The sequence below is a fragment of the Moschus berezovskii genome, chromosome 22 (assembly GCF_049115385.1).
Source record: "Moschus berezovskii isolate FMDL1 chromosome 22, NW_MosBer_1.0, whole genome shotgun sequence".
Classification (NCBI taxonomy): domain Eukaryota; kingdom Metazoa; phylum Chordata; class Mammalia; order Artiodactyla; family Moschidae; genus Moschus; species Moschus berezovskii.
In genome coordinates this window covers 24,284,308-24,304,395 of record NC_142481.1, presented here as the reverse complement: position 1 = coordinate 24,304,395, position 20,088 = coordinate 24,284,308, and the positions used below count along the sequence as shown (strand labels likewise).

Here is a 20,088-nt window from a genome sequence, read left to right as displayed (position 1 = left end):
GCTTTTCCATAGGCTGCTCCTTGACTTAGGTGCTGAACCAGGTTTAGCAGCTTCCTGGCATAAAGACCGGTTCACTGTTCTTTTAGGCCATGCTATTTTTAATCTTCTTGGCTGTCTAACACTGTAGAGTAAATGTTTGTGTCCCTTCAAAACTCATGTGTTGAAATCCTAACCATCAAGGTGATAGTATTAGGAGGTGGGAGCCTTTGGGAGGTGATTACATCATGAAGATGGAGCTGTCATGAATGGGATTAGTGCCCTTATAAATGAGACCCCAGGAGTCTCCCTTGTCCCTTCTGCCATGTGAATTTACAGCAAAAAAAAAAAAAGAAAGAAAGAAACAGCCATCTCTGAAGTGGGTCCTCACCTAATCTCTTGGCACCTTGATCATGAACTTCTCAACCTCCAGAACTGTGAGAAAAAAGTTTTTCTGTTCTTTATAAGATATGCAGTCTGTGATATTTTGTTACAGCAGCCCAATCAACTAAGATATCTTGCATTGAAGTGATTTGTAACATTCACCAATATTTCCTCTTGGGGGTAAAGGAAGAAAGTGGGCATAGCCATAGGATTTGTTTTGGCCAATGAAATGTGAGCAGAAGTGAAGTGTGTCACTTCCACTTTAAGAACCTGTGTGTGATCCACCTAATTCCCTTTCTGCTGCCATGGCAACAGGCAGCATACTAGATGATAGAGGTTCTACTAGCTGAGGACAATAAAGAGCAGAGCCCCAGCTGACTCATAAAGGACATGTAGCACAAGTGAAAAATAAACCTTCATGGTTTTAAATCACTGAGATTTGTGGATTATTTGTTACTGCAGAATCACCTAGCCCCTCCTTACTGGGTAAGCCAGATTGACATCACCATTCCCATGATGCATCTCTCTGCATGAAGCCGTAAGAGGGTAAACAATGCAGCACATCAGAATACAACCCCATAAAACATTCCAAATTCTCACCAGCATTCTTTCTCCCACTTGGCTTATATTAGGGGTGGGGTATGTGGTTCATTACAAAGAATGAGTATTTTGATAACTTCTCATTCTTGGAACTATTCTGCAGGTAAGTGTCTGATGGAAACTTCCTCTAGTCTTAGAGTTTAAAACGTAATGAATTAGATTATTCTAATAAGTTCAGTGCATTATGACCTCACATGCATCATCCTATACTTACACACACATATGTGCAAATATCTGTGGTTTTCCTTGAGGCTTTTTATTTGGATAATTTTCAGCACTTTCCAAGTTTCCTAACTTTACAACCACCAATATAACAGTAACTTGACGCTGCAAAAAAATCACATCATCAGATATTTCCAAATTAATAAGTAGAAATTAATGGAAGGTCAGATCCCCATGGAGTAGTAAGAGAGCCTGTCTGACCTTGGGTAAGTCACTTAGCCTCTCTGGGCTTCAATTTCCTCCTCTGTAAAGTGGAGACAGAAATAGTATCTACTTCCCAGGGTTATTATGAGAATGAAGTTGATGTGCACATCCCAACTGGTTCACAATTAGTACCTAATATTAACTATATTTAAGCCATAGAATATTTAGAAACCTAGAAAGTAAAATCATTTCAGACCTTTTACTTTCCAAGAAGGATGAGTTCAGAAACTATCTAGCCTACCAACTGGTGAATTTTTGGAAAAGATGTAAAACCACAGTCCTGTCTTCCTAGCAAAGGCTTTAACACACTTTTGAAAACACAAACAGATGGGTAGGCAAGTAGGTATTACCAACAGTTCAGAAATTTTTCCAGACTCCCTGCTGAGAGCACATATCCAGGTGGAAAATCTTTAAAGGGCCAGACTAATTTATGCTTTTTCCATCTTAAATTCTTGGACTTTTTCAGGTTTATAACAAAGCTCAGAAAATGCTAAAGCTTAAAGGAGAATTGAGAGGTGCCAAGGAAATGAAAGATGAGGTAAGTCTTCTTACTCCTCTGTATAAAGGAATAGAGTTGATTGAACCTTTGTCACAAGGGACATCTTTTCAAATTTCATGATTCAAAATTGCTATAATAAGCATCCTCAAATCTCAGACAGAGGTGGGCAGCAGAGCATACATAACATATAAGAGCCCAGACTTGAGCTAGATGAGTCTGGGTCCATATCTAATAGCAGTGTGATATTGGGCATTTTACTTAACCTCTCTGAGCTTCTTTGCCTTACCTAGAAAGTATGAATAATGAGCACTTATTTCCAAGGCTCACTGTGAGGATTAAGTAAGATACCACGTGTAAAAAACCAGTGCTTGGGACTTAAGCACTTTTTAAATATTGCCAACATTTTCTCTTTATCTGGACTGATATGGAAACATAGTGCTCTGCTGAGTTTAATATTTCAGTCAAACTGTGTTTATGTTTTCCCTGACTTGTTCCAGAAAGGACTTAAGGGGGATGTTTTTGTTAGTGTAGGGCTGTCCCACATGATATATGCTTTCTAACAGACCTCCTACCGAGAGGTAAGCGATTTCCAAAAGAGGTGTTTCAACTCCTTTCCTACTAGATTACTAGTGGGAGCCCTTCAGGATTCACTGAAAGTTCTGCAGGAAGAAAAAGGATCTAATATGGCTTTTCTAGAAGGGCATTTGTTCATTCACCTGATATCTTTGGGGCACTTCACTGTGCCAGGCACTGCTCTAGGGCCTGGGGATGAAGCAGTGAACAAAACAAAGATCCCTATTCTTCTGGAGCTTACTCCTAGGGAAATAATTTCTCCAAGGATATGTTGGAGGAAATTATGTGCCAATGAGAATTGGCCTATATTCCATAGGTGGTGGATCTCTGACATAGGCCATGTGTATCCTAATACTTATGTGTGTATCCATATACTTATACAGGGTGCCAGTTTTTAAAGAATTTAAGACACAATAAAATATACTTAGTCTTCACAATATGAATGTAATTGACTCCAAAATTTTTACTCACAGGCTAAACCTTGCATAAATGCCCATTAATTCCCATCATAAGTAAACAAAAACTGTAATGTTTTTATAGATGGAAAAGTAAACTCAAGAATCAAGTTAGTAATATCAATAGCAATGTTTGGAATTACTGTAGATAACTTTAAACTCTTTTTTTTTTTTTTATCTGTGTGCTTTTTTATTTTTTTTTTTTATTTTTTTTATTTCTAAAAAAGAATTTTATTAAAAAAGCACAAATGCAAAGAAATGAACAGAGGAAAATTTATGCGTCGAACCTGCACTGGTCACTTATGATAATATACATGCTACAATTCCATTCTCTCCAATCATTCCACCTTCAACCTCTCCCACAGAGTCCCAAAGACTGTTCTAAATGCCTATGTCTCTTTTGTAGATAACTTTAAACTCTTTTACTGTAGAAGTAAACTATAAAAATTCCTGTAGCAATGTTAACTTTTAAGATTTCATGTTTTTAAAAACATAACTCTGACTATAAACTGATATGTTTTGAATGGTAGTGAGGGCTAAGGGTGGTTTTCCATTGTTTATTGAAGACCTTTCTTTATCCTCACAAAAATAACTTCCCAGATAATAACTTTATGGTATCTTTGGTGGACTCCAGAATTACTCTGGAAACTGCCACCCAAGCTTTATTGTTCAAGTTCCAAATCCTGGGAAATGCTGCCATCTTGAATCTTTGTAATGCTCCTGGGGCCTGAGCATACTACTGAATCACAAGCTTCAGTTTAACATCAGTTCCCCCGGAGAAGAAGCATAAGACTATCTGTCAATACTTTTTTAAAAATCTTTTATTTATTTCTATGTTTTGGTTGTGCCTAGTCTTCACTTTCACTTTTCACTTTCACACATTGGAGAAGGAAATGGCAACCCACTCCAGTGTTCTTGCCTGGAGAATCCCAGGGACGGGGGAGCCTGGTGGGCTTCCGTCTATGGGGTCACACAGAGTCGGACACGACTGAAGTGACTTAGCAGCAGCAGCAGCAGCAGTCTTTGTTGCTGCACAGGCTTTTCTCTATTTGCAGTAAGCGGAGTGAGGGGCTACTCTCTAGTTGTGGAGCACAAATTTTTCACTGTGGTGGCTTCTCTTATTTCAGAGCACGATCGCTAGGGCACTCAGGCTTCAGTAGTTGCTACATGTGGGCTCAGTAGTTGCAACACAGGGGCTCAGCAGTTGAGGTGCACAGGCTTAAGTTGCCCTAGGGCATAGGAATCTTCCCGGACCAGGGGTCAAACTTGTGTCCCCTGCATTGGCAGGCAGATTCTTAACCACTGGACCACCAGGCAAGTCCTGTCAATACTTTTGAAGCCTAGAGCAAAATTTCTTCCCATCTTTTGAAATATAGTTCAAGAAGTCATGCTCTTTGAAAAAAGACTCACTTAATCAATACAGAAAATTTGCTTCAGTAAGTAACCTATTTTCTAATAACTATCATGAGTATAGTAGCAACTGCAGCATCAGCACTTACCAGTTTGCCTGTGGTTGGTAGCTGCTGCTGCTATCACAGGCCTTCAAATAAAGTGACCAGGTTCCAACCCCTTATAAGCAAAATTGGGTACAGGCAGACTTCATTTTCTTGAGCTTCACTTGATTGCACTCTGTAGATATTATATTTTTTACAAATTGAAGATTTGTGGCAACCCTATGTTAAGCAAGTCTATCAATGCCATTTTTTTTCAATAGCATTTGCTCACTTTGTGTCCCTGTGTCCCATTTTGACATTTTGGGCAATATTTCAAACTGCTCATTGTTATATTTGTTATGGTGATCTGTGATCAGTGATCTTTGTTACTTTTGCAAAAAGATTGCAATTCGCTTAAGGTTCAGATGATGGTTACCATTTTTTAGCAATAAATTATTTTTAAATTAAGGCATATACTTTTTAAATACAATTTTTTTGCAAACTTAATAGACTACAGAATATTGTAAACACAACTTCTATATGCACTGAGAAATCAAAAAATTTGTGTGACTTGATTTACTGTGATATTTGCTTTATCTCAGTGGTCTGGAACCATGCCCACAATATCTTCAAGGTTTGCCTATATCTAAGTCCGTGGTTTATGTACATGAAACCCATCTAGCAGGGGAGGCTTGTAATTTTGGATTGTTCATGACTTCATATTTAGAGCAGGATCAGATGGCGCCTGAGGGTCAGCATTAGACTCTTAGTTCATCTCGTGTCCCAGTACTGGTTACAGAGCTCTGATTGATGAAATGTCAGATTAAATCAATTTCTACTGCATATTGATACTCAAAAGGCATCTGCCTGGAATTTAGCGTTCATAAAATAGATAGGATTAGAAATAGTGTACAGTGACCTCTGTGCATGATATTAGCAAGAAATTAAGTTTACTGGGACCTCAGAAACACTGGCCTTTATGGAGTTCTGAGGTGAGCACAGCCCCTTCTTACAACCACCTACAGTAAAAAATAATACATGGTTCATGGAAATCACCTAGGTGCTCTCCCAGCATTTTCACTCTTATTCTGGTGAATCAAAACCCTTGTATAATTTGGCCTTTAGGAGTGAATGGTTAGGTTCTGATTTCCAAAGCAAATTTCATTTGACGTTCAGCAAAATACCTTTGTTATTCAAGTGGTTTAAAACTGTGGAGAATTCTGAAATAGTTGGGAATACCAGACCACCTGACCTGCCTCCTGAGAAACCTGTATGCAGGTCAGGAAGCTACAGTTAGAACTGGACATGGAACAACAGACTGGTTTCAAATAGGAAAAGGAGTACGTCAAGGTTGTATATTGTCACCCTGCTTATTTAACTTCTATGCAGAGTACATCATGAGGAACACTGGGCTGGAAGAAGCACAAACTGGACTCAAGATTGCCGGGAGAAATATCAATAACCTCAGATATGCAGATGACACCACCCTTATGGCAGAAAGTGAAGAGGAACTCAAAAGCCTCTTGATGAAAGTGAAAGAGGAGAGTGAAAAGGTTGGCTTGAAGCTCAACATTCAGAAAACAAAGATCATGGCATCTGTCCCATCACTTCATGGGAAATAGATGGAAAAACAGTGGAAACAGTGTCAGACTTTATTTTTTGGGGCTCCAAAATCACTGCGGACGCTGATTGCAGCCATGAAATTAAAAGACGCTTACTCCTTGGAAGGAAAGTTATGACCAACCTAGATAGTATATTAAAAAGCAGAGACATTACTTTGCCAACAAAGGTCCATCTAGTCACGGCTATGGTTTTTCCCGTGGTCATGTATGGATGTGAGAATTGGACTGTGAAGAAAGCTGATCGCCGAAGAATTGATGCTTTTGAACTGTGGTGCTGGAAAAGACTCTTGAGAGTCCCTTGGACTGCAAGGAGATCCAACCAGTCCATTCTAAAGGAGGTCAATCCTGGGTGTTCATTGGAAGGACTGATGCTAAAGCTGAAACTGCAATACTTTGGCCACCTCATGCGACGAGTTGACTCACTGGAAAAGACTCTGATGCTGGGAAGGATTGGGGGTGGGAGGAGACGGGGATGACAGAGAATGAGATGGCTGGATGGCATCACCGACTCGATGGACATGAGTTTGAGTGAACTCCGGGAGTTGGTGATGGACAGGGAGGCCTGGCATGCTTTGATTCATGGAGTCGCAAAGAGTCGGTCATGACTAAGCAACTGAACTGAACTGAGGGCATCCTCAAAGAAGGGATTATTTATTCCAAACTTCTTGTTTTATGAACAAAGAAATTGCCTCAGAGACTCTGAGTCAGTGCTAATGTCCAAATTAGATGAGATCATGTACATTAAAGATCGAATTCTGAAGCCCTGGTGGTGCAACAGAATTGGGCTAGCCGGCCTTCTTCTCAGAGGACATCTAAAACTAGAAGGAGTGGGGGTTTTTTAATCAGCCTGAGAGGGTATTGAGCTTTTAACATGGAGAAGCTCAAGTTGTATATCACTGGTACTTTGTTAGTGAGTCCTCGGTGTGCTCGGCTTTGTACACAACAATCTGGTGACATGATCCTCACCTGATGCATACATTTAGCACCCAGGCAAGAGTATAGTGCACACGGCACTTTCATAGAGCATGCACTGTACTGTCACCTAATCTGCTCATAGAAGCCAAAGAGAGAGTCCTGTAGCAATAGGGAATCCCTAGGCTCCCCCCCAACTCCTCAGTGAGTCTCCATACACTATTCCCAGTAAGCCAGCCATGAGAAAAGGGCTTTTAAAAACACTAGAATCAAACTGCTGCTCCTTGTCAGATCAAGGATTTTGTTTTCTAGTTAGAGAACAGTGTCTGTACACCATTTTTTGTTTTTTTAGCTGCTCTGCACACATTCTCTTAAGAGAGTCCCTGGTAATTGTCTTAATGGTAATTACATGCTTGGGGCAGTTGACATCCACTGTTATTTTTCTGAAAGTGAGGAGCAAGGGACAGGCGCTGGAGAGGAAGAAGGAGAGTTTTGAGATAATGAAATCCTTTTAATGACAGAGCCACGCCGTTAACCTAATTAAACTGTAAAGTGGTAAAAAAAAAAAAAAAAAGTCCAGGTACTAAATGGAAATGATGGAATAAATCAGCTGAGACAGCAGCACTTCTGGGAAACCTTCTGAATTCCGAATACTCTGACATTGAGGTGTCCGATTCTCGTGGTTATTTCTGCCCCCTCCCACCCCACCCCCAGCCTTGTGCAGAGGTCTCTTAAACTGACCTGTCCAGCAAGGCTTGATTTACGATGTCCATATCAGGTCTCCAGCTCCCCCCGGGAGTATGACTTATAAAGCTCATATATTTAAGAAGTCAGCGAATCAGTGGGATGTGGTGGTAGAGCACTGGCTACAGGATCAGGAGAGCTGAACTCTCCTCTGCTAAACACCTATGGGACCTTGGAAACTGTCACTTGGACCACTTTGCCATTTCTGGGCATTCATGGCTTCTGTGTGCTTTTGCACCTACAACTCTCTTAGAAGAATTGCCCTTGGGCATTTGGAGTCACATCACTCACAAGAGCAGAAAGCTGGAAGTCCTTGGGAGCTTACACTCCATGCTGCTACTGCTGCTGCTAAGTCACTTCAGTCATGTCCGACTCTGTGTGACCCCATAGACGGCAGCCCACCAGGCTCCCCCATCCCTGGGATTCTCCAGGCAAGAACACTGGAGTGGGTTGCCATTTCCTTCTCCAATGTGTGAAAGTGAAAAGTGAAAGTGAAGTCGCTCAGTCATGTCCGACCCTTAGCGACCCCACGGACTGCAGCCTACCAGGCTCCTCCATCCATGGGATTTTCTAGGCAAGAGTACTGGAGTGGCTTGCCATTGCCTTCTCCAACACTCCATGAGGCAGCCCTTAGCCATTAACTGGCCGATGCTGAGGCTGACGGCCCAGGTTTCATTGCATCTAATCAGGACAGGCTCTAAGGTGTAACTTAGACTCTGGAGTTCCCTGTGGAATTAGGCTGAAGCCATTCCCACAAAACTTTGTCTGAAACTGTGCCCTTCCTTAGTTAGTGCCCTTCCTACGTCCTGATTTCTCTTGGGATTGTTTTCTTTCACAGGTGCCATGAATCCTCACCTAAGAGCTTGCTCTGGGTAACTTACACAAGCAGGCACCTACTATAAAAGCACCAGCCTCAGTTCCAAAATCTAAAACTCAAAGGTGGTGGTGCCTGTCCTCGAGTATCACGAAAAGCTTGCACAGTGACAGTACGAGAGCACTAAACAGGTTCACAGAGGGCTGCTTGCTCATTTCTTTTCACACCATTGTCACCCACAACACTGGGAGTGGAAGGTGGCATCCTATATGACAGAGTCCCCACCCTTTCCCACGGCTGTACGCCCCAACCCCACCCAAGCTACTATGCCCCATATTCTCTGTTTTGATCTTGATCACTAATTTCCATCTGAGCTAGCAGTAATTACCCACTCCAGTATTCTTGCCTGGAGAATCCCATGGTCAGAGGAACCTGGTGGGCTACAGTCCGCAGGGTCACAAAGAGTCGGACGTGACTGAGCAACTTCACTTCACTTTCTTCACTTATAATCAAAGACAGGGATCTTATGCAATCAGTCCAGGGATTTTACACTCATTCCCATTGGTATATATCTCCAAAGAAAAGCACAAGGTTTATAGGTGTAATAAGTGTAAAGTGTGAGTCACTCAGTCGTGTCCAACTCTTTGCAACTCCATGACTATAGCCTGCCAGGCTCCTTTGTCCATGGAATTGTCCAGGCAAGAATACTGGAGTGGGTTGCCATTTCCTTCTCCAGGAGATCTCCCTGACCCAGGGATCGAACCCCAGTCTCCTACATTGCAAGCAGATTCTTTACTGTCTGAGCCACCAGAGAAACCCAGGTTTGTAGGTGAGGGAAGTCTTAGTTTAGTGGGTAGAAGGGAAAGTGAAGAGACTTTTCAGAAGCCACATCAGCTCCAGCACTGATTCACTAGAGTCTTGACAAGTCCATTTGACATCTCACTAGTTCATCTCATCAGAGGCAGAGCCATTAATATTATAGACAGCTCACCAGGTGCCTGCAATTGTTCTAGGCACTGACTTTCTCTTGAAAGCAAGGGAAACGTCTATGATGCACCCACAGGAGTGGGTGAAGATTAATTAATGTAAATAAGTAATTGTCTGAATAATGCAGAGCACTCAGACACCTCACAAATGGATACTGTGTAAATGTTACATGGGATAAGTAATAACAGTGAAGGGTTGATGGACAAATTTCCGGCAAATTTAAAGTCTCTGTCAACCAGTGAACGAAAGTAAGCATTTTCTTGATAGTTCATAATTGATGCTTTTGTTTTTCTGACTGCCGAGGTGGGAGAGAGAGACAGAGACGTAAGCAGTCTGAACAGCAAGCTCTTGAACCTGCAAGCTGACATCAAGAATCTACACAATGTCTGCAAGAGACAGGGGAAGACCTTGCAGGAGAATCAGCTCTGTGTGGAGGAGGCCATGATGAACAGCAGCCACGTAAGGGATTCACCGTCAACTTCCCACCTCTGCTCCCTCTGTTTCCACTTCTGCCTCCTTGGGTAGGAGAAATAATAGAAAGTTCTCCCACTGGTCATTCAAGAGCACTTACTGAGCAAACAATGAGAGAGAACTAAACACACACACACACACAGACACACCATCCCTGCCCTGCTATCTTATCTCCAAGGTTATTTACATCTGAGTTCTTTTCTTTACCTGGTCTTTCACACTGAATTAGCAGCACCTGAGGTCCATTGCCCTTTAAAAAAAAAAAAAAAAAAAGCCAGATCATAGTTATGTAGTTATGTATAGAGAATAGCACCTCTTAATGGATTTTACTTTATTTATTTATTTTTTGGCCAAGTCTTGCGGCATGTGGAATCTTCGTTTCCCAACCAGAGATTAAACCTGTACCCCCTGCCTTGGGCATGCAGAGTCTTAACCATTGGACTGTCAGGGAAGTCTCTTAATGGATTTTGGACAAACTTCTACATCACCCAGGAAAAGAGCAGCCATTCCACCTGCTCTGAGGTGTCACTTCCTGTCAGTGCAGCAGGAGCTCTTTATTGCCACGCCTGTAGCTCTCTGCCTAAAAGCTTTACTTCTGGATGGATACAGGAGCCCAGTCATAGGACAAGCTGAAGTGCAGAAGAATTAATGCCCCTAGAAGCAGCCCTAACCAATGACTGATGGGGAGAGGGCTGATGAGCAACTCATCTCCCTTACTCCCCGGCTTACAGGGGAAATAACTCCAGGCACGTTCTTTGCTCTCCCCGGGAGTTCCTCAACGGGGCCCAGTACCAGGTGCCCACAGTGGCAGCTAGGTTGACCTCCTTTCACAATTTCCTTCCCTGCCCTGTTCATTTCCCCACTCCCGCACCTGAGTTTCCTAAAATTACCTTCCACACAAGCTACTTACTCGATGCTGGGTTCCTTGTCATAGGACTTGCTTTCAGAGGTGCCCAAGCCATGATACTCAGTAACACTTGTCCTGAACATGTGTGAGCAGGAGGATCTCCTGGCATGATCATCTTTCTTGAGACTCTGATTTTGAACTAACCTCCTAGGCAACTCATCAGCTGCAGCAACTTCACTTCATCCTGAGGTTTTCTCTTTTTGGAAACTCCAGCTCTAAGCTCTTTAAACCAGTCTCTAAATTTATGCACACAAGCTGGGGAGCCAGCTGGGAGATGTTTTCCCAGAGTTTTGTAAACACTTCGGGTTTCTAAGACCTCCTAACTTGCAGTCGTCATTTCTACTTCGGGACTTGAGTTGTTGGCAAACAAAAGGCAGGTACTGGTTGCACAGCTCTGTTGCCAGACCTCCGAGTTAGCCTTCGAGGTGCAGTCAAGGATCTCGCCTCTCCTAATTGAGAGAGTTAGAATTAGAGTTCATTAGAACTCTGTTAAGAGTTCTCCCAGGACTTAGCACTTCCCTATAGAAACCACAAATTGTTCCCCTGTGATGTCCTAAAACTGTTAAAAGCAAAGCAATTCTGTTTTTTCAATTCTACCTTTTCTTACTGAGCACTACTGTCCTTTGGAGAAGGGCCTGGCAACCCACTCCAGTATTCTTGCTTGGAAAATCTCATGGACAGAGGAGCCTGGTGGGCTATAGTCAATAGGGTCACACAGAGTTGGACATGACTGAAGCAACTTAGCGCTTAGAAAGGCAGTACTGGCCTTTCTGCAGTAAGTCACAAATATAGAAAAATTCATTGGTTTCCCTAAATGGATCCCAGGAAGGATATTACTGTAATTTTTTTTCTAAATATTAACATTTTAGGATATTTTCACCATTACTGTTGCAAGTTTATTCCCCCAGTCAGGGAAAGTCATGTGGCTTATCAATGTACCTGGCAACTTGGAGGGAGAAAGGTATTAAGTCATATTTTATTATTCTAATTGTCCAAAAGAAGTTCTAATAGCTTGAAACAAGCTTTAAAACAGGCTCTTTTTCCCCCCAGCACTTAGCACCTAATTTAAATTGCAGACTATGCATACAAATACAGAATTAGATATAGACTTACCCTCATCCACCCAGAAAACCCCTGCAAGACCTGCCTTCCACAAGGAAATATAATATGGGAACAAAGGAGGAACCCAGGCTTTCCGAAATTTTGACTAATATCGGACAAGGACCTGGAGAAATAAGCAAGAGGTTCAGAACACAGTTATGCAAAAAAATTAAAATATGACATCAGATGTTGTGTGTGTAAAAGAGGGACAGGCAAAGTGACCTTGTAAATCAAGACAACTTTGTGCTCCAAGTCCCAGGAACAGAGAGAGCTGGGCCTGAGGTAAAGCAAGTCAGATGCCTGGGGTGCAAAATGTCGAGGGCTGTCATTATTTTTTTTAACTTTTATTTATTTATTTTTGACTGCACTGGGTCTTCGTTGCTGCCCATGGGCTTCCTCTAGTTGTGGCGAGTGAGGGCTACTATTCTCGAGGTGCACAGGCTTCTCATTGAGGTGTCTTCTCTTGTTTCAGAGCCTCAGCTCTAGGGCTCATGGGCTCAATAGTTGTAGCACATGGGGCTCAGTTGCCCTGAGTCATGTGGAATATTCCCAGACCAGGGATCAAACCCATGTCCTCTGCACTGAAAGGTGGATTCTTAACCACTGGATCAGCAGGGAAGTCCAAGAGCACTCATCCTTTAGGTGCCAACCCTGTACTTGGTCAGTCCTAAGATTGAATGCCTCCTTAAGATGTGCCCATCACTTACCTCACCCTAGTCCCAACCCCGGGAAGAACCTCTCTAGTGATATAAGACTAAATCAGGCTTACAGGGGAAATATCTCACTTCCCACCTCAAAGATACAGAAAGAAGTTCTGACAACAACTGGGAAAAGATGGGGCTTTTTCTCTTAAATGAAGAAGAATCATCAGGGATTCAGTTTTCAGAGCAGTGCCAACCTGAGACAGAAACTAAAAAAGGGAATAAAATGGTTAAAAAGTATTTTAAAAAGCTGGCTTTAGGCAAAGCAGCAGGGCCTGATGATATACTTCGAAGAGTACTTAAGGAATTGGCAGGTGTTATTACATAGCTGCTAGCGATTATTTTTGAGAACTCAAGAGGATAAAGAAAGTCCCTGCAGACTGAAAAAGGGTAAATGAAGTGCTCATCTTTTTAAAAAGGAAAAAAGGACAATCTCGGTAATTATAGACCTGTCAGCTTAACTTCAACATCAGCGAAAATATAGAATTTAACATCAATCAATTAGCATCAACTTGAAAACCACCAAGTATTGGGTAGAAACCAACACGACTTTTCAAAAGGTGAAATCATGCCAGGCCAGTTAATTTCCTTCTGTGATCAAGTGGCCACATATGCAAGGAAGGAGCAGTACCTATCATCTCTTTGACCACAAGGAGGGCTGAAAAGTAGTCTAAATATGAGAACAGGTTCCTACAGGTGGCCAAGTCCTCTATCTTTTAAGACAGCTGAATCCTGGACAGAAATCAATCTGAGAAACATTGGTAGACCAGATGGCCTCCGGTATCATGTCCAATTCTAAATGGTCATTTTAAGAACTAGTTTTACTTCCATAAGATCATTTCCAACTCGCTCATTTTCCCCAAGATTTTGGTTTAAAGGTCAAAGCAGAATCTAATAAAATATCTGCCTTCACTATAAAGAAATTTTTTAAAAAAGAAGACAAAGAAGCAGCAGGAAATGCATTATGCCTTTGTGACAGGGCTTCTTGGTACAAATATAAGTGAAATTCAGGCTTAATCCATAGCATGTCATTTTCTATTCATTTAGAATTAAGAAAAATAATCTATTGAATACTTAAGGATAAATGAGTGGAAATTTAATAAGTCTCAAATAAGTCTAGTCATTTCTCCAAGTCTTTGAAATTTGATTCCTTTAAACCCATAGGTATCTACAGTGTGCAAATGTTTAAAATCCTCATCCAAGAAAACTCTAGTTTCTCTGCAGGTATGAGCAGTTCTTGGATCTTTACTGCCAGACAAATTAGGTCAGGTGCTACCTTTGCCCTATACTGAAAAACTTTAGTGAACTTTCATCATCTGGTCCATCTATCATATTACCTCAAACCAAAATTAAACCCAGAAGGTTGAACACGACCTCTGATGAAGGGATGTTATTAACAGTTCTCCAGTATCACTGCCAGGTTGCTAAGCTTTACACTAGGAAGAGTCACTCTTTACCCACAGGAGGTTTTAAAGTCAAAGAACAATTATGAACACACCGAAATACAGATGATGTGCTTGGAGGGGAAGCCCTAAGGAAAGAGTTTGGCTTGTTTTAAAAATAAGAGCATTTCTTTTATTCTTTCGGGTAATGAAAAGAAAACGGGGACATGGAAATAAGGGGAGGTAGAGAAAGAGTATATAATAAGGAGACTGGTCAGTTTTCAACTGGGGCATACACATCCGGCAGTTCAACAATTGCACACAAATACTAACAGGACCAGAACTCCAGTTTCTTAATTTTTAGAGATCAAGGCACCTTCAACAAAGCTAAGAAAAACAGGACTGGAGCAAAATAGGTTATAGGTAGGTGCTTTACTAAAATAAGCCCTTCTGCAATAACCATACCCCAGGTGTTCACGCCTTTGCTTTAGTTCTACCCACATTAAGTATTTATCCATAACCACGTCTTTCTCCAAGCAGCTCCCCACTCCACAGTTTCACCTATATAGATTGAGGACTTGGGCCCTTGAGAACCTCCCCCCATGCATGTTTGTGTTCATGCACACATGCAAGCATGAGCAGACACACACACACACACACACATACATCACTCCCAAGCCCCTTCCCTCCGAACCTCATTCACAGATGAGTTGTAAGAATAGCACCATTCTTATCTTGAAAAGAGTGAAAACACATAATTTAAAACATTTATTGTAAATGTTGGCAATTGTAGCAGAGTAAATAAAAAATTCAACTTTGTTTGGCCTAGGAAAGAAGTCTCATTCATTTCCCTCTGGCTACATACACCAAATGTTCAGGTCAAGGGTTCCACTTGTCTTTGCCTGGGAATTCTTTTGCCTACTGACCATTATGATCCATTTTCTGTCTTTTCTTTCAGATTGAACTGACAACAATCAGCTGTTGTCTTTCTGGTTCTGAACTGGGTTGAGCCTCCCTGACCTTATCTGTGCTGCCCCGACCCACTCTCACTAGAGAAGATTTTTCCCTTTTGGGTGCCAGCTCTTACTTCGAAGATTTTTCCCTTTTGGGTGCCAGCTCTTACTGAAGTAATCTCTTTAAATCTCCATCTCTCCAGGACTTCCCTGGTGGTTCAGCAGTTAAGATCCATGCTTCCAATGCAGGGTGCACCAGTTCGGTCCCTGGTCAGGGAACTAAGATCCCACGTGCCATATGACACAGCCAAAAATAAAATAAAAATAAATAAAACTCCATCTCTCCAGTTACTCAGACCAAAACCATGGAATCATTCTGCCTTGGATGACCATTATCTCCCCTCATTCCACATCTAATGCAGAAGCAAATCCTGTGGAGTCTACTTTCAAAGATGCATCTAAAATCCAGCCACTTCTCCCAGCTTTTACCTTGGTCCATGCTGCTGTCCCTTCTCACCTGGATTCTTGTAGCATCCTCCTTGCTGGTCTCCCCACTTCTGTCTTTGGCTCCCTACAGTTTGTTTTCAATATAACAGCCAGTGTGTCTTTTGTGACAGCTACAGGAGATCACATCACTCCTCTGCTCAGTACCCTCCAATGGCCTTTCATCTCCCTCAAAGGAAAAGCTAAGTATTTAAGGATGGCCTCCACGGTCCTAAAAGACCTTTCCTCCCTTTCCTTTCTAGCCTCATCTGGTACCACTCTCCCCTTACTTTCTCTGCTCCAACCTGAACAAAGTGGCTCCTCAAACACCATTAGGCACCTCCTACCTCCAGGTCTTAGCACTTGCTGTTACTTCTGTCTGGAGTGTCCCTGTTGTATGTTCCCACCAGGCTTCTTCCTTGACTGTCTTAACTCAGATGTCACCTTCTTGGTGTGGTCCTCCATGAGAACATTGAATTCAAAATTACAACTGTGTCCATCTTGGCATCCCTCCCCTCCTCTGCTTTATTCTCCTCCGTAGCACTTTTTCCTCTTAATAAACTACACAGTTTGCTTCTTTAATTTGCTGCCTCTCCTCTCTCTCTCTCATTCCCTCTCTCTGTCTCTCTCCCCCTCCACATCTCCCCCACCAGTAGATGCAGACCTCACGAAGGCAGAGATTCTGTTTTATAAACTTCTGTATCCCCATTAACTAGTAGAGTACTTGGCACATAGGAGGTGTACCATAATATTTGCTGAACAAATTCATTAAATGAAAATATGACATTCACATGACAGCTGTTAATGTTCATAGCAGTATTATTCATAATAGCCAAAACCTGAAACAATCCAAATATCCATTAACTGGTGAACAGATAAACAAAATATGGTATAGTCACACTGTTCAGCAGTAAAAATGAACAGAATACTGATTCTTGCTACAGCCTGGATGAACCTCAAAAACATCATGCTAAGTGAAAGAAACCAGACACAAAAGATGACATATTATACAATTCCATTTATTTTAAATGTCTGAAAAGGGCAAATCCATAGAGACAGAAAGCAGATTAGTGGTTGCCTGGAGCTGGGGTAGGAATGGGAGTGACAAATGGGCATGAGGGAATTTTTGAGGTGATGGAAATATTCTAAAACTGGATTGTAATAATGGTTGTATAACTATAAATTTGCTATAAATCATTGAATTGTATACTTAACAGTAGTTGAATTTTATGACATATAGAGAAGATACTGATAAAACTGTAAAAAAAAAAAAAATTTAATTTTAGAAAAGTTTGAAAGTACTCTGTTAATTGGGCCAAGGCCAATTGGGCCAAGCTCAAATTTTTGGGAGCCAATTTTTATGTCTTTCTTTCCTTCAATACCTGGCTCTGTATGAATCTCTAATCTAGGCCTTACACGAGTAGACATGACCCCTGACCTTCAGAAATTTATGGTCTAATTAAAAGATAAGATGCACAGAGATCATTACAATGCAAGACAGAATGTGAAATGCCACATTAAGGACATGCTCAGAAAGTCTATGGTATTCGTGCAAATACAGCTTTGCAGGGAAAACAAGAAAGAAAGTAGGATTTGGACAGGGTTTTAAACGATGAATAGGAAGACAATAAGCAGAGAAAGGAACTAAGGGATGCCTACAATCCATCTGCTTCACCCTCCTCTCCTTCACAAGTCACCATGTTACCGAAAGTGGGACCTGGCTGCTCACCACTCTGAAACCAATACTTGAGAGGCAAGGTTGGTGACAGGAAAGTTTGCTGTATGTGAGAGGCCAGCAACTAGGGAGGAGGGTGGGTAGACTCATGTCCAAAGGCTGACTCCCGCCACTGACAATCAGTGGCCAAGAGCTTTTAAAGGGGAGTTTCAGGGGCATATATGTGGAGGAAAGGGGCTACATACAGAAACAACACCGTCAGCTCTGACAATCATCTTGAAGTTTGCAGTGGTCTGATCAAGCGTCATCTTGATTGTTTTAAGTATAGTTCATCTTCAGTTCCAGGGTTGGTTTGTTCCCATTTCTTGAGGCCAGTTCTTAGAATTGTGGCAGCTTATGTCGTGGCTACCAGAGAAGGTAATGGCAACCCACTCCAGTACTCTTGCCTGGAAAATCCCATGGGCGGAGGAGCCTGGTGGGCTGCAGTCCATGGGGTCGCGAAGAATCGGACATGATTGAAGCAACTTAGCAGCAGCAGCATGTCATGACTACAGTCTGGTCATCAGGTAGTTAACTTCTTCCACCTGGTGGGGTTTCAGTATCTACACGACAGCTCACAAGGTGTGGCTCAGAATATTATCTATAGCCCTTGAGAAGGAGCTAAAGTTCCGTGACTTTGTTTAATGACTAAGCTATTATGGTTTGGTCTTGTTGCACCACTTTCCTCTGCTTCTGCATTTTCTCACTTCTCTGATTAAACTTACGCTTTGGCTAAACTTTTTGTACAGACAAAAGACAGGTGGAGGACATACAGGAGAAGGACCATAGGGTCCTTCAGTGCAAAGGCCTCAGTTGTACCAGAATAAAGAACTCAGGGATGTGTCCGATGAGCAGAATGCCTGATGCAATGTAGGTGCTCAACATATGCTTATGGAATGAATGAATGAAAATTTAAGTGGGGTCTAGCAGCTTTTCAGGTTGACCGTGGACTGGCAGAGAGATCTCTCTGTCTCTCTCTCTCTCTGTCTCTCTCTCACACACACACACATACAGACACACACACTCAGCAACTGCAAGCTCATATCTGCTTTCAAGAGGAGACAGAGTCAGTGCTTAGATGTGCCTTAGCAATATCTCTGCCTCCTGTTTCCCAGCATTCCAGAAAGCCATTTCCCCAAGAGTTTGTCCTTTAATTTGGGCATTTTTAAAAATCAAGTTTAGTCCAAGAACCATAACCAGAAATCCATTCCCTTCCAGGTCAGTTGTGTTTTCTTTTCACATGAAGACAAAACATAAGCATATTATCGAGTGTATCTTTATAGTGCTCTCTAGGTCCCTTTCGTGTGTGTGTTTTCTTCTGACCTACATAATAGGAATGGTAGATCTAAACAGTAGGAAGGAACTATGGTTTTTTCCTTCTTTTAAATTCTTCATACAGAGTGAAAGTACAAAGTAATGCTTCATTGTGAACAGAGTGAAACATTTAATAAGTGCTCTGGAGATGAAAAGACAAAAGGGTGGATAGATGGATGTGAATGGTTGAGCAAATGAAAAAAAATATTTTAAATGAATGCCTGCTTGGTGACAATCTAAAGCCTTTCTCATTTGCAGACTAAGAAGCCAGCGTTAGCATTTGAGGAGTCACACATGAATTTTGAGTCCAATAGGCAGTGTCATCTAAGGCAATTCCAGCAACTCAAGAAAAAGCTGCTGGCCCTTCAGCAAGAACTGGAGTTTCGCACCGAGGAGTTGCAGACTTCTTACTGCTCCCTCTTGCAGTATCAGTCAGTCCTGGAGAAGCAGACTTCCGACCTGGTTATCCTCCACCATCACTGCAAGATGAAAGAAGATGAGGTATAGATAAAGTACCTATGGAAGTGTCCTATATGACCATGTATCTACAGAAGTCAGGTCAAAACTACGAGAAAGCGAGCAGTGGACTTAGAGGAGAGCGTCCCATCTTGAGCAGATTTTATCAACTTTCCCTCTTTAACTCTTGATTCCTTTGAAACTGAACAGAGGGAACTAAACCAAATGGCATAACTGGGTGAGAGGTCCAGTATTAATGCATGGGGAGTGTGTGGTGTGTGTGCGCGCATGTGGGATGTATGTGTGCACATGTACATATATGTGTGTGGTGTGCATGGAGGCTTATCATCTCCATTCTGTTACCATGGCAATTTAAATGCAAAAGACTCTAGGTCTCTAAGGGTTATGAAAGAGATATAAAGTCCACTAAATCAATCAATTTTTTTTTTTTTTAGAAAAATCAGATTTCAATCATATATAAATTCCTGGCACTTGCACAGTGGATAAGATAACCAGATGTTGAGTCTGAGTTAACCACTGAGATTACCCCATCAGTCATTTTTGCAGACTGGAGTTTTAGATCAAGTAGACTTAAGTACCTTCTGGATATTCATTTCTATTCATGTCCCAGGGTGGTATTTTTTTTTTAACCAGAGTATATCATCTTTATATAATCCCGAGTAAATGACAAAGACAAAAGCCTTAGAACTAAAATCAATTGGGCAGTGGTAGCACTGCTGCTGCTGCTGCTAAGTCACTTCAGTCGTGTCCGACTCTGTGTGACCCCATAGACGGCAGCCCACCAGGCTTCCCCGTTCCTGGGATTCTCCCGGCAAGAACACTGGAGTGGGTTGCCATTTCCTTCTCCAATGTGTGAAAGTGAAAAGTGGAAGTGAACTCGCTCAGTCGTGTCCGACCCTTAGCGACCCCATGGACTGCAGCCTACCAGGCTTCTCCGTCCATGGGATTTTCTAGGCAAGAGTACTGGAGTGGCTTGCCAGTGCCTTCTCCGAGTAAAACCATGGGTTTGAAGTAATGGAACAGGCAGCCTCCTCTGGCATCTTCCTTCTCTACCTTTAGAGATAAAATTCCAAGGACTGTCTTGAATGGTGCTATTACTTAATGACTAACTCCATGGAATTTATGAAGGGCCTTGAAGAAACATGGAACTTTTTTTTAAA

General features: G+C 42.0%; 1 protein-coding gene across 1 annotated transcript in view; it reads left to right on the top strand.

Moving 5' to 3' along the window:
- Nucleotides 1–389: 389 nt before the first annotated feature.
- PMFBP1 (polyamine modulated factor 1 binding protein 1) overlaps nucleotides 390–20,088 on the top strand; it is a 51,314-nt gene continuing 31,615 nt past the window's right edge. Inside the window, exons 1-4 of the mRNA XM_088829981.1 lie at nucleotides 390–413; nucleotides 1,853–1,924; nucleotides 9,729–9,884; nucleotides 18,710–18,952. Of these exons, the coding sequence (XP_088686107.1) occupies nucleotides 390–413; nucleotides 1,853–1,924; nucleotides 9,729–9,884; nucleotides 18,710–18,952 (495 nt within the window). The remainder of the gene's footprint in view (nucleotides 414–1,852; nucleotides 1,925–9,728; nucleotides 9,885–18,709; nucleotides 18,953–20,088) is intronic.